Genomic DNA, 15924 nt, shown 5'->3' with positions numbered 1-15924 from the left:
CGTTAGTAATTGATGATAAAAATCTGATACAAAACCTCTCGATGTCTCTCTTTCATAGAAGAATTTGTGGTATCTGTGGTGTACAATTGGTATCCTTAATGGGACACTGTGAGCCTTCAAACATAATAATAACTGTGCGTAAAAATAATATGTGGAACTGGTGAGATTACATTTTTTGTGTATTTCCTCATAACTACAAAAACCCTGTTTGTTGAAAACATCTCCTAATGTGTGTATGCCCTGTTTTTCCCATTTAGGGAATCTTATAGGTCGTTTTCCAATCAGGAGTGCATTGTTATTGAATAAGGGAGTATGATTATGCCAATTATGTGGGTTGGAATATTTTTTTTGTGTTTCACGCCATATCCGGATCGCATGAGTAATAATGGGGCCAAATTTCAGTTCGCATTGCTTAATTGATAATTTGGTATATATAGTATGTCCTGCAGTCTATGTGGTGCTACTATATTTACTTCTAAATTTCTCCAGGATACTGATGCTTGGGGATCAAACCAGGTTGTCAGTGGTCTTAAAGTGTACGCCTTAAAATAGTGGAAAAAATCTGGAAATGCCATACCTCCGTCGGCTCTGTTTCTCTGTGCTGTGGATCTTTTTATAAGTGGTGGTTTGTTATTCCAAATAAATGTATATGCGGAAGAGTGTAATTTTTTCCAGTAACCATCTGGAGCAACCATCATTGAGCTGATGAAGTTGATTCTAGGTAGGACGTCGATCTTAACTATTGATACCCGTGCCTGTACTGAGTTTTTAAGTTTTGACCACCTGTCAACGTCGTATTTGATTTTATTTTGGATTTTTATGTAATTGTGCTTCACCGTTTGGCTTATGGTAGGGAATACTTCAACTCCCAAACATCTAAAGTGTTTAACCATTGGTATCTCTTCTGGAAGGAGTATATATTTTTTTGCAGGGGCGTTAAGTGGAAGGAAAGCCGACTTCGGCCAATTTATCTTAAATGCCGATAGATCGCCAAAGTCATCAATCAACTTGAGAAGATGAGGCATTGCGGTGTTGGGGTTTTGCATGAACAGTATTACGTCGTCCACATATAAACTAATTTTATGTTGTGTGCCCTTGATTACGATTGGTTCTATGGATTGGGATTGTCTTATATATTGTGCTAACGGCTCTAATGATAAATCTAATAGTCCGGGACTAAGAGGGCAACCCTGTCTAGAAGAGCGTGATACCGGAAAGATTTCGGAGGTGATTATACCTGTTGTAATCATGGCCGATGGGTCTTTGTATAATACTTTAATCATATCAATTAATCCTTTTCCTAACCCCATCCTGTCTAATACTGCCCATAGATACGACCATTCCAACCTATCAAACGTTTTCATTGCATCCAGGGACAGCATCGCCTTAGGTGTGGTGTCGTCCTTGCTGGCATCTAGTACGTGTAGTAATCGTCTTATGTTATCGGTGATCAAGCGGCCTCTTATGAAGCCAGTTTGATCCAGATGAACTAAAGACGTCATATGCTTTTGAAGTCTGATGGCTAATACCTTAGAGTACAGTTTGATATCGGTTCCGAGGAGGCTTAAGGGTCTATAACTACCGCACTTGGTGGGGTCTTTGTCTTTTTTAAGGAGGACTGTTATGAGTGCAATATTGTCGTTCTTATGGAAGTTCCCCTCCTTGACTGAGTATAAAATCATATTAAGTAATACGGGTCCAATTATGTCCCAACATGAGAGGTACATTTCTGGTGGGATACCGTCTCTTCCAGGAGCCCTACCACTTTGCATTTCAGATATGGCCTTCCTGAGTTCCTCTAGTGTGATAGGTGTTTCTAACTGTTTAGCGTCATCCTCCGAAAGTTTGGGGAGGTTAATTTGATTAAGATATGTGTCCATTTTAAGGGCGGCTAGGTGGTGTAGTGGACAAGTCACTCGCCACCAGTGTGGAGACGCTAGGATTCGCGTGTTCGAATCCAGCTCTCCACATTGTTTTTCAGTTTGGCTGGTCGTCCGCAGTAATACACATTGGCCGTATTACGGGGAGGGAAAACTGAAGGGTGGGGATCGAACGTTGTGAACAAGCGACTCCTACAAGTCGGTTGGTGCGCCTGCGCAGTAAAATCAGGAAGTGTCGGGGGCAGCGTGAGCCTCCCACGCGTTACTCCTCGACACTGAGAGAACGAGCTGCGCAGGTGAAAAGATGCGACTGCTGTTACCTCAAGTACCGGAGGGGACTTGTGCTATGTATGACTTAGTCCACATTGCAGCCGGCTTGTGGGAGGCAAGAAACAGCGTTCGTGACAGGGGAGGGTTGAATTGGATGATACGAAATTGGGATGGGAGAAAAATATGGAAAAATGGGAGAAAAAGTGGATCAAAAAAAAAAGATATGTGTCCATTTTGTTTTGATCGAAGGTCGTTTCTGATTTATACAAGTTGGAGTAGAACTCTTTGAATGTCGCATTTATTTTTTCAGGGTCTGTAACAAGTCCTTGTTGTGCTTTAATGGTAGTTATATCTGCAAATTTTGCGTTAACTCTTAATCGCATAGCTAGTAGGTGACTTGGTTTAGAACCTTGAGAGTAATGCTGTTATCTTGTGCTACGTATTGTTTTTGTTTATAGATTGTTGTTTATAAATGGCGTTAATCTCTTTTTTTAGTACATTAACTTGAGTTTCCAGTCGAACCGAGTCGTTGTATTGTAAAGAAGTAAATAACGTAGAGTAAAGTGTTTCCAGTTCCGCCAGTTTTGAGCATCGATTCTTGCGTATTTTGGAGGAAAAGCTATCGGTGAAATCCTTGATCATTCCCTTTACCGACATCCATAACATTCTGGGGTCCTGCACCGAATTCGCATTCTCCAGTAGGAATACCGAGAGAGCTTCTTTGAGTTGTGTAATGAATTCCTTGTTATTAAGCAGCATCGAGTTAAATCGCCATCTTGGGGCTCGGGATGACAGTATACCAAATGATCCTTTTAGGAGTAAATAACAGTGATCTGATAATGCATTGGGTACCATTTCCACATCATAGTTATCAAATAGTCTCGGGGATGCAAAAACATAATCTATTCTGGATAGTGTGTTATGTCTTGCAGATCGACAAGAGTACTTCCGGGTCGTGGGGTTGAGTGATCGCCATAGATCATTTACACCTGTATTCTTCAACCAATCCTTTAACGCATTAGATGAATTTTTCTGTTCGTTGGAAAAGGAGGGATAAGATTTATCCATCCCTGGATCCCAAATGGCATTAAAATCCGCACCAATTATAAATGAGTATTCGGGAAGGTCTAACATTGTTCTGGTAAGTGTAGTGAAGAAATTAGCTTCGTACAAATTTGGGGCGTATACCGCTACCAACGCTATTTTCCTGTTTTTGTGTACAATCTTAGCTATAGTTATCCGACCATCTGCATCAGACCATACTCCCTTCAATTCAATATTCAACTTCCGTTTAACGACTATGGCAACTCCACGGGTTCTCGTTCCAAAGGAAGAGTGACTAATGTTATGGTATATGTTGTCCGCTAACGTAGCTATGTCTTCCCCTAAAATGTGCGTTTCGCTTAGCAGAGCCACGTCAACCTGTTTGTTTTTCATCAGTGTGAGCACGCTTTTGCGTTTGTGTTGATTATTTATTCCCCCAGTATTCCAGATCATTATATTCAAACTAGCCATAATCTATACATGTTGTTGTGTAGTTGTTGGTAATGCTTCTGGAGTGCGAATCTACAATAGATATACATCCAACTATTGAGGTCCCGTTGAGAGCCGAGCTTAAAAACATACATATATACAAATAATAATCCCCTAAGTCCCCCTCCCTCCGAGAGTCGTACAGGACTGTGTTCCATAGACACATCCTACGCGTATGACTCCCTCCCTTAAGCCACCGGGTTGCCCAAAATGAGCTTTCTAACCCTAATCTTCCTATGCTAATTGCCATAGGATCTAAAACTTTCATTCTACTTTAATAGAATGTCACTTTTGGTCTTGCGCCTTCCCATTAATGTAATAAAAATAGTGTGAAAAATGAAAAATATACCTCCATTGATATATTTATTTGAACCTTCTACTAACTTGTATATTGGAACCTTCAGAACAAATAAGAAAAAGAAAAGAGAGGAGAAAAAACTAAAAAAAATAAGAAATAAAATAAAACTCAACAAAAAAAATAGATTTTTAGAACTAAATTATGCAAATCCCTAAAGCAGTGGAGCAATTGCTTAAAATATTAGAATAACCTTGTCATGCTTATACCTTTAGATGAGGATGATGTTTTTTTTTTTTGATTTTTTTTTATCCACTTTTTCTCCCATTTTTTCTATATTTTCTCCCATCCCAATTTCGTATCATCCAATTCAACCCTCCCCTGTCACGGACGCTGTTTCTTGCCTCCCACAAGCCGGCTGCAATGTGGACTAAGTCATACATAGCACAAGTCTCCTCCGGTACTTGAGGTAACAGCAGTCGCATCTTTTCACCTGCGCAGCTCGATCTCTCAGTGGCGCGGAGTAACGCGTGGGAGGCTCACGCTGCCCCCGACACTTCCTGATTCTACTGCGCAGGCGCACCAACCGACCTGTAGGAGTCGCTGTCCACAACGCCCGATCCCCACCCATCAGTTTCCCACCCCCTAATACGGCCAATGTGTATTAGTACGGACGACCAGCTAAACTGAATGCAAATGTGGAGCGCTGGGCTCGAACTGACGAGCCCAGCGTCTCCAGCATTTCGTGGCGAGCGCCTTGCCCACTACGCCACGTAGCCGCCCTAGATGAGGATGATGTTTTTAAAACCTTATTGAACTTCCATCTCTGGTTCATATGCATATACATACCGGATGTTATTGTTACAGGCCTTCATTGTAGGAGTACAGTGTATGCTAGAAAGTTGTAGAATATCCTTGTAAATTTGTAAACACTGATGTTATGTTCCAGAATGTTCTTCCTGTCCAAGAGTTATGACCTTCTAGTGTTTTCCAGTATATTCCAGTGTGTCCCTGAATGGTCGAGAGAAGAATCCAGAAGAATCCAGAATATTCCAGAGTGTTCCCAATGTCACTGTTGGATTATTGCCTGCTCAAAAACCAGAAATCTATAAATATAGTGCCTATCGTTTCGTATTAAACACTTTGTGCCTCAGTGTTGCCTACAGGCATATCTGCTGTCGCTTTTGTAGTTGAGCCCTGGCAAAGTCATTCTAATAAAAATAATAAAAAGTAAGAAAAAGAGAGAGATGAGTAGGCTTGTCTTCTGATACGGGCCTATGGTGCGACCGGCTCCCGTGGGCCGATATCAAGTTGCCTCATGTATTCATCTGCGTCTTTAGGCGAGCGTAACCCGAATCTTTTACCATCTTCCCCCAAGATGGAGAGAGAAGCTGGGTAACGAAGGCTGGGTTTAAGTTTTCTCCTGTAGAGCTTCTGCAGCACCTCTTTGTAAGGGATACGTAGGGAAATGGCCTCCCTGCATAAATCCTCGTAGAAAGACACTGGTTTGTCATTATATTTCAGTCTCCCCCATTGATTGCGTGCCTCTCTGATGATCGCGTCTCTTACTTCTGTTTTGCGCAGAGTAGCAATGATAACCCTCGTATTGTTGCCTTTGGGGTCCCGTGTACCGATTCTATAACAATGGTCCACTAACGGCACTGTGGAGAGGATCTGATTACCTAGAATTCCAGCTAACACTGTTGGAAATGTGTCGTCTGTGCAATTGACTGATTCATCCAATCCCACAATACGGACATTATATCTACGGTAGTGACGTTCGGTCTCGAGCCGCCTCTCCATTGCTTCCTCTTCAATGTCTTGTATTTTCTTCCGAATCGCTTTGTCCACCTGTTGTATCTCCGCCGCTATCTCCGTGAATCCATCGTGAACAGTCTTCTTGTTCTCCTCGACTTTCAATGTGATTTCGAGCACAGTGTTCTCCACTGCAGTAATACGCCCGGCCTGATCTGCGGCCGCTATTTTAACCTCTTCGAATTTAGCATCCATGTGTAATTTGAAGTCGTCCATCCGCTCCTTTATCAGGATAGTCAGAGACCTGAAATCGGGTGGTGTATCCTCCCTGCCTGTATCAGTTGAGGTTGTAGGAGTGTTGGGAATCACGGCGGAGTTGTCGGATATTTTCTTCTCAAATTCCACTGCTTTCTCTCTCACGGAGTTCGTCCCCGCCGGTACCGTTATATTGTCGTCTGCTGTCACCCTCTCGGGGCAAGTCGTCATCGGGACCGTTATATTATCAGCTACTGTCTCCCCAACGGGGCAAGTCAACATCGGTGTTGTTGTATTGGCGGCTGCTGTATCCCTCGATGAGCGTTTCACAGCTTGCTCCGTTGTACTGTCTCCTCCGTGTTTCTTTCCAGTCTCTTTCCTTTCCTTAGGTCCCATGTTGAATCTTTATTTCTTTTGATATAGTTAGTAGAAGGTCTTATTTAATATATACGATGAGGTTTAAACTCATTAGTGTCTGCTACATGTTGTTCTCAAACCGGAAGGCCTCGATCTTATGGTGAACGAAAGAAGCTTTGGTAATGGTTTTGGAGAAAGCTAACAAGAGGTTGTGATAGGTGGTGATGTCACATGTGAGGCGTGACTTCCTATAATTCCTCTCAGCCGCTCCCGAACGGCGGGCAGGCCTCTCGGCGAGGGGACAGCTTGTCGAAGAAGGTTGAGAGGAGGGTGGAGGTTGCCGTATCTGTGGAGGGCAGAGAAAGTCTCACTCAAAGGTAGAGCAGATAGGATGTCGGTGGAGAGTATGGATGGGGATAGGGAGCGCATGTTGCGTCTGACTGAGACAAATTGGGTTGGGTCATTATATCCACCCATCCACCAACCAATCCACCCACTAGAGCTGTCCCCAAAGCCTGTTTTTAGGATTCGAACATCGGCAGGATTTTTCTAACGGACCTTTGAACCATCGTTTTTAATCATGCAAAAAAGAGAGAGAGAGAGACTCACTCACACTACCCCTCACTGTAGGAGAAACCTCTCTGGGACCAGCTTGGTTGACATTAGCAGATAACGTTTAGGTTTAGGTCATCGAACTGTCCAATGTGCTCCTAAATAGTTTTTCCGGTTCAGTACTGTTGAGTCTTGACTTTAGGCACATTTACGCATATAATGTAGAACATATGCACATAATTGCTGCGGTCAAAAATTGTTAGTAAAAGTATTAGTACCTACTTACTGGTCACAGGAGTCTTCAATAATGTTTGGATGGTAATCCATTTTGTGAATCCATTTGTTGAAACAACAATCTTTGTTGGCAGACGGCTCCTGCTATCTTAACGTTAGCAAGCTAAACATGCATAGCGTGACCTGTGTAACGTTAACCTCTTAACGTTCGATGTCCCACCGTTGGGACGTTTTGCATTTGTGCGTCTGAATGAATGGCAGTGGACGGCCTTTTTGGATAATCACGCTGAATTATTGAGGTACACACATTACAAAAACCTTTGTAAAACACTCATTTTCCGTGGGATTTTTATAAACTTTGGACCTGTATGACTATAAACCGTTATGTTTTCCAGCTCCTACCTCTCAGCTGGAACCCAAAAACAGGCGTCTGGCAACAAGTCAACACAAAAGTAAGGAGCAAATATTTAATTTCAGTGTCTTCAAACCTCTGGTAAATAAAAAAATAAACTAAAAATGAAAAAGATGTTACAAAAAAACTGAGGTTCAAACCCATTAATTAAGATTCGAGTACCAACGTAACGGACGAAGGTCTGATCCTTTGAATGTTTGGGCTCAGCCCTGCCACCCACCCACACATCCATCCATTAAATTCCTCCCCCAACCCATCCATCTATCTATCCATCCATCCATCCACATTCTGTATGAGAAGTGTAGCTACCCATCCATCCATCCCATCTATTCATCCACCTTGAAAAGGTCTCTCCTTGTGACCAGGAGAAGGCTGACCCAGAATAGTCAGCCAGACGTTGCTATCCCTGTCTACATCTTCTCCTAAGGGTGGTGGTGGTCGTGGGAGGCTGTTTGTTCACAGGCCAGCTAAGAGATATAATCCTGCCATGGTGTCCAGGGCTGTTCCTTCCATCTCCTCCTGAGTGTGTCTTTGTTTTCCATTAGTATAGTGGTATTTGGTGAGCACTTCTTCTATCAAGGGCATGCAGCCACACAGTGTGTAATTAGCTTTTGATTAACTTTCGCAGGAGTCTGAATACATCACTCCGGGTCTCCAAACTCTCAAAGTTTATGCCTAATTTACTCTGTCTGGGCCACATGTCATATCCTGGCTGGAATCTGGGTGAATTAAACGTGTCTCTTCCTGTTCTACATCCAGTTGATTTGGTTTGAGGAGTGGAGAGGAGAGAGAGGGGGAAGGCTTTTCAAACCGCTGCTTTTTACATTTACATTTAGTCCCCCCCTCCCCCCGGGATGTTAACTATATATATGACGGCTATTAAAATAATTGTACAGATGTAATAAAAGAGTATGGGCGGGATCCACAAAGAATGGATTGCACAGTGCGGTGATTGATTGATTGAAAATGTTATTAACAGATTGCAGAATGGGTACAATACAGTACGGCTCAATACACACAATTGTTAAGGGACTGCAGACCAGAGAAAGACTTTCGTCTTGTTTACATCAGGGTCCCCCATTTTCAATTCATAATGAATTGTAAGTAAGGGTGCAATTAGCACCGTGCAATCCAGTGATGGGCAAGCTACTTGGAAAATGTAGCAAGCTACACTACAAGTTACTCTCGATTAAATATAGCTAAACTACAATGGAAGCTATCCCCAGAGAAATGTAGCAAGCTACACTACAAGAACATGGCTAAAATAGCTAGCTACATCGGCACTACCTTTTTTTTTTTTTTTTACTTTGTGATCAAGTTTACACCAAACAATTAGGCAGGCAAAAAAATAGCTCAGTTTGATTGTTTATTATAAAACTGAAACAAGCCCTCGGTCTGGCTTTTTGTGTCATCCTTTTAACATGAGGAAAGAACTGTGGAAACGTAATAAATAAAAGGCAGTGAAACAATAATAAAATAAACACAAATATATACTCCCTCTATTGGAATGGAGACTTTTCAGCACAGGATAAACTACTGTTTCAACTCAAACCACAGTAACAAAATGACAATAACCTGGCCAAAGAAAAAGTGCAAGAAACATTTGTCTACAAAATAGACATTAACGAAATCCTATGTAACATTTATACATTCTTAAGTACGGAAATAAGCAGCATGGGGTAATCGGCATTGGAACTATACTACTACAGTATGTACTCAGAGTATAACACTCAAGCTTGACACTGCTAGACAAACAATACTATCCTTGGCTGCTAGATATGTAACTCACAAAACATTCCATGGCCACAGGTTGAGAACCACTGGTCTAGGACGATCTTTTCCCTATTTTTTTCTTTTCTCCACCCCCCAATGTACAGTGTACAGTGTCCCCCTACCCCAACCCCCCCCCCCCCCAATGTACAGCCCCCACCCACCAACCCCACCAACCCAACCTCCTCCAATGTACAGTTTCTACGTCAAATGTATATACACTCTTTTTCTGGACACTTTTTGTATCACAAACAGTACTGTATTTGCAAATCTGATATGTCATAAATGTATAGATGTAGCAGTACTGTCTATCTGTATGTCGTGTGTGTCATATATGTTATGATGAATTGAAAATGGGGGACCCTGATGTAAACAAGACGAAAGTCTTTCTCTGGTCTGCATCCCCTTAACAATTGTATGTATTGAGCTGTACTGTACTGTACCCATTCTGCAATCTGTTAATACACTTTTCAATCAATCAATCAATAATATTGTTCATAGCAGCTAGCCTATCTCAGACAGACTGTTAGTTAAAGCTGTTGATAAAAAGTGCACTGACTTGTGTGCTGTTTGGGAACAGTTGACAATGTTTATGTAAAGACAGTAAGGGTTTTCATCAGCTCACCTGAATATGTGTTCTCAAGTTAGTATTGGACGTGTGGGACGTCGAGAGCAGCTTCGTTTTTGGTTGACACAATAAACACCTAAACACATATGTTTTAGGCGTTTTTTCAGTCAAACTCATAAACGTGTCCAGGTAGGGCCATGGAGATGTAGTGTTGTTATTGTTGTTGACATCATCTTCATCAATGCCATCAGTGGAAACATCAAATCCCTCTGCCATTATTTCGCGCTGTTATTGTAAATTCATCCATTCATTCTCATTCAGTGGTCTGCGTTTAGATTTTCACTTCCTGGTTTGCGGCCTGGAGTCCCGCCCTATCCTGCCTCTGATTGGCCTACCCGTAATATTTTGGCCTACCATACCCAATCGTGAGTCGTCACTCATATCTAAACAAACCAACCAATCATAGTGGGTTTTTTTACGGGGAGTTTTTTTTTCTCCTCGCAGATCTTCCTGTCTAGACGGCGAAAGTAGCGTGTAACGTTTCTCGTCGCTACGTTACTACTTCGTTCTATAAATAGCTCCGCTTCAGAGAACACTACCCTGGTTAAAAAGTAGCGAGCTACCAGCACGCTACTGAGAATTGTAGTTAAGCTATGTAGCTTCGCTACTTGTAGCAAGCTACTGCCCATCACTGGTGCAATCCATTCTTTGTGGATCCCGCCCTATGTGTTTGATAGTAAAGTGGTTGTGATAGAATTTGTAATAGTGGGAAACTACGAACTCTATGGTATTTGTGACCAGGCACAGATTATGGGGCTTTTAAAGGGAACTTCAAATAAATTTTGTTTTACATGATATGAAAGTACAGGTTCATACCTTCAAAATAAGCCATCACCTGTACAAATCGGGCGGATACTTTTCAATCTATGTCTTATGAAACATGGTGATAACACACTACTTATTCAGAGCTACAGGCCTCAAGAGAAAATGGAGCCATGTCTCTTTTTTACAATATATTTATTGGGTTTTAGTTTGCAAATGTATATCAGCAGAGCAGTATTCAGCAAACATTTTCACCCCGTTCTCCCTCCCCTAACCCCACCCCACACAAAATAATAATTAACTTCAAAAACAGGTTCACATAGGAAGGATACAGATTTAAATAAAAAATAAACATAAATAAATAATAATACAACCAAAATGTTTTACACATTAAGTAAAGGGTGTTTCTTGTCGTTTTTACACAATAATAAGAGTTGTCCCACAGTACTCCCCCTAATCCCGTTCTTGTTGAAGCAAGTTCCCAACATTCGTATTATGCTTTAAGAAGTACACAAATGGTCCCCAGGCATTATCAAAAATGTTTTGTTTACGTCTAACAATATACACCATCTTTTCCATTGACATATTTGAAGCCATTTCTTTAATCCACATACCAATTCTTGGTCCATCAACATTTTTCCAATTAAGAGCTATTACACGTTTTGCTTGTAATATGCACATATCTATAAATCTAAACTCTTTGCGTTGTAGATGTGGGGTGGTAGGATATAAACCAAGAATAAAAAGCTTGGGATTCAATGGCAACTTCTTTGATAAGATTTGATCGATCAGATCAATAACATCTTGCCAGAAGGTTTTCACTTTCACACATTCCCATATGCAGTGGAACAGTGTCCCCCTTTCCTCACTACACTTAATACAAGTATCTGGAATATTATCATTAAACTTATGCAATTTGGAGCCATGTCTCTTACAATGTATAATGACTCCTCTACCCAGAAATCAATGTAACCCCCCCCCCCACCCTCCTCCCCACTTCACACCTTCCAGTCTGAGGCCTTTGTTACTCTGATGACTTGTGACCCCGCTTCTATCCCCATCAGGATGCTCAATGACTATGTAACATCAACCCATCCATCTACACTCATTGCACACACTCACTTTAAACAAATACTCACCTGTATTTTATACGTGACAAATAAAAGCAAATTTGGATACTTTCACTTCACTTTGGATAAAAGCGTCAGCTAAATGACAAAATGTAAATGTATTAATATTTTTTAAGTTTAAATATCAACATTATCTGGCCATCCTCAGTAAATACTATCAAACTCCTCTGACCTCATCTGGGCCCCGTTCCTCGTACCTGGATAACTGAGTTAGCCGGATAACTTTCGGTCAAGCCTGACTTAAGCCGGACCTTTCTGTTCCCCGACGCGCGATTGTCCAAATCACCATGACAACAGATCAAAAAGTTTGAGCCTGGTCGGGAGCAGGGTTAAGTTCAGTTAGCCGGATGAACCATGGCCACGCCCCCGCAAAGGAGTGACAGCTCGTTTCCTGAAATGATTCTCACAGTCTAGAGATCCCATTTATACCATTCTGAATTACGTTTCTGTGCTTCGTTTTCCTAGAGGGGGCTTTTGAAATGTATAATAATAGAACTAAATGCTGATAATAAATCATATTGAGCCTATAGATTTACTTTGTCCTAAATAAAATAATGCACGTCATATACGGCGCTCGGAGTCGCGATACACGCTGCATGTGGTTATTTTAATAACGGCTCATTGCAAATGTGAATCCCGCGGGGATATTTTTAATGAATGAAACCTATCGGCCGTTTGGCTCTGATTAGTTTCATATATTAATCTCCGCTGTAGATTTGCTTAACGGAGCGCCGGATTGTGTTTCATTCAAGCATAAAATTGAAGTGTCTATGCGGGGATTGTGGTTTTTGTGTGATATTGTAACTGGGATTAAAATGTCTGATGAGATGCGCTGTTTGACGGGTTTGAGAAATTGAATGAGCCGTTGACGTCACATTAATGCATTTGAGAATAAAGAGATAAAACTTCATTTTTTGGTAAGAAAAATATTCTAAACACGGGTCTCTCGTCCATTAATGCATAAACAATGAGTATATCACGTCTGGCACAGTGGCGCAGCGGCTAGTGCTGAATCCTGGCAACCGGGCGACCGGTGTTTGAAACCCCACGTTTCCAATATAATTTTTTTGGAATATAATATTAATGATTATACGCAAAAGTAGCCTAGTTTTAAGTTAAAATATTATAAATCTACATGCATTGAGGATGTCATTCTTTATATAGCTCTCAACGTGCACCAAATTGAATTATTCCTACATTGCAAAAAGAAGGAAAAGACTAGGATTCGAACCCCGGTCGTCTGCGTGAAAGTCAAAAGGACAAACCGTCACACCGCAGTACAGATAAATAAAAAATCCACCATACATCAATCAATGGATAAGAGAGCCGTATCCTTATTCTGAAACAGTTGAACTAATTATTTTCGCTAGCAAGATCTCAATTGATTATTCAATGCATAAACCTACTGCCAGCAGGAACGTTTAAAGAAATATAATCTGATTGATTGGGGTAATGAGGGATTTAAAATTAGCCTATAGATTATGCATTTAACTTGTCGGCAAGGCTATTGAGCCGCCTGCAATCTGTAAAACAATCAATCAATCAATGCCGTTAGAAGATCAGGATTTCTGCGATCTACACCTGCTGTCTTTTCAACTGAAGCGGCCGCGCGCACTTATCCAGAGTCTCAAGTCTGGCTCGAGTTAACGAGACTGAATCAGCGTTCCAGGAACAGGAAAATCCCGGCTTCAAACATCGGGTTAACTGAATCTGGATAATGGGACTCTTGATCGACTTAGTTGAACCAGGTACGGGGAATAGGGCCCTGGTCTCACGCACGCACACACACACACACACATTAAGCTTATAATAATAATAATAATAATAATAATAATAATAACTTTATTTGTATAGCACTTTTCATACAGAGGTTGCAGTTCAAAGTGCTCCACAACAGCAAAAAATACAGGCATAAGCGAGCATAAAAAGATAGACAGGTAGAATCACAGTGTTTCACATTAGGATCTAGCATCCCAATAGGCTCTCCGCTTACAGTTTTCAGTAACACAAATAGTAAAAATAGTTTAAAATGATTCAGTTTAAAAATAGTCAAAAAATTATAAAATAGAACGGACATAAAAAATACAGGCATGAGCGAGCATAGCAAGATATGGCAAATCACAGTGTTTCACATTAGGATCTAGCATCCTAATAGGCTCTCTATTCAGTAATACTCCTGTAATTCATGAACAAATAATCACAGTGTTTCACATTTGGATCTAGCAAATAATAAGAATAAAATGATTCAGTTTAAAAATAGTCATAAATAATCAGTGTTTCACATTTGGATCTAGCAAATAATAAGAATAGTTTAAAATGATTCAGTTTAAAAATAGTCATCAGTAAGAAGTAAAAAGTGCAAACTTATAGCAGACTTATGAAGTTCAATCAACTATCCCGTTCGTTTTTAGAGAGAGAGAGACTCCGTTATGACTCAGATGCAATTTAACTCAAACCTTTACAAAGATATTAATGTTTCACACTGCCAACAAAGTAGCCTACTGGGTCCGTTGACTCGGAATGGAAATGAGCTGTAATTTCTGCGTGTCTCCCTCCATCTCCACACTTGAGACCAGAGTATTTAACCACACCCCTCCGATGCAAATGTAGTTCTTTCTACTGCGTCGGAACAAATACTGTCGGACCATCTAACAATAATTAACACATTTACAAGTCGTATTAAGTTTTTCAAATAAGGAAACATGTTCTCTGCCCGCACAATCCGACCTAGACCGTGCCGGGTAGGGCTGTCTTAAATACTTCGAAGCTTCGAAGCTTCGTTCGATGGCACAAGCTTCGAACATAAAAAAAAAATCGAAGTAAAAAAAAAAAAAAATCTATTAAATTTTTTTTTCGATTTGTGTGTGTGTGTGTCAAGTCAAGTCAAGTCAAGAGTTTTATTTGTCACGGCATACAAGTATACAATGAAATGCGGGTGGTCTTGCCCGCAACGATGTGCAATACAGTAGTAACAACATATAATAGAATGTGCAATACAGTAGTAACAACATATAATAGAATCCAATAAAACAACATTGTGCAATAAACAAGTAACATAGTAGGGCATATCGGTATTTGTACATAAGTTATTTACAGAGCATGAAGGACATGCTAGGTCCTGTGGTAGTGCAATACACTGTTAGCTACGGATGAGGCACTGGGTCTTTCTGTACATTGCTATTTTATACAATCTCAGGTTATGCTATACTATTTTTAAAGTGACCTTTCCTTAGTGTGGGCGTGTGCAGCATGAGTGTGTGCTTGCTCATGTTAAAGTGGCTGCTAGTGTGTGAGCGTGTACAGTGTGTGTGTCGTGTGTGTGCTCATGTGTGCTTGTGTGTGGAGAGATCAGTGTTCAGTGTTCAAGGCTCTGATGGCCTGGGGGAAGAAGCTGAGCCGAAGCCTCTCTGTCCTAGTAGCTGGGGTTCGCAGGCGTCTGCCTGACCTCAGCAGCATGAACATGCTGTTGTTGGGGTGGTGTGGGTCTTTCATTATTCTGCAGGCTCTGGATTTGCACCTCTTGTTGTATAGAACCTGCAGGGGTGGTAGTGCACTACCCGTGGTACGCTCGGCTGAGCGCACCACTCTCTGTAGGGCCTTCTTGTCCTGTGCCATGCTGTTTCCATACCAGGCAGTGATGTTTCCAGTCAAGATGCTCTCTACAGCTCCGGAGTAGAAGGACTGGAGTATCTTCCCAGATACTCTGAACTTCCTTAACTGTCTGGTGGTAGAGGCGCTGCTTCGCCTTTTTTACGACTGAGTCTATGTGTGTTGACCATGTCAGATCCTCTGAGATGTGGACCCCCAGGTACTTAAAGCTGCTCACCCTGTCCACGGTAGCCCCGTTTATCCTCAGTGGTGTGTGTGTCTCCTGCTGTCCTCTCCTATAGTCCACGATCATCTCCTTGGTTTTACCAATGTTCAGGAGCAGGCTGTTGTCCTGGCACCAGCGTTCCAGTACCTCAACCTCCTCCCGGTAGGCCTTCTCGTCGTTGTCCGAGATCAGCCCCACCACCACTGTGTCGTCCGCAAACTTCACTATGGAGTTGGAGCTGAACTTGGCCACACAGTCGTGTGTGTATAGTGAGTAC

General features: G+C 41.5%; 1 protein-coding gene across 1 annotated transcript in view; it reads left to right on the top strand.

Annotated features, from left to right (window-relative positions):
• The window catches only part of LOC311225843 (uncharacterized protein), a 407506-nt gene that overhangs the window by 170923 nt on the left and 220659 nt on the right, over positions 1–15924 (top strand). The window contains 1 exon segment of the mRNA XM_084311236.1: positions 7527–7583. Within this exon segment, the coding sequence (XP_084167362.1) occupies positions 7527–7583 (57 nt within the window).

This window comes from Notolepis coatsorum (assembly GCF_963971535.1).
Source record: "Notolepis coatsorum genome assembly, chromosome: 3".
In the NCBI taxonomy this organism is placed as follows: domain Eukaryota; kingdom Metazoa; phylum Chordata; class Actinopteri; order Aulopiformes; family Paralepididae; genus Notolepis; species Notolepis coatsorum.
The sequence above is the reverse complement of the archived record's forward strand: the minus strand, read 5'-3'. Positions and strand labels throughout refer to the sequence as shown.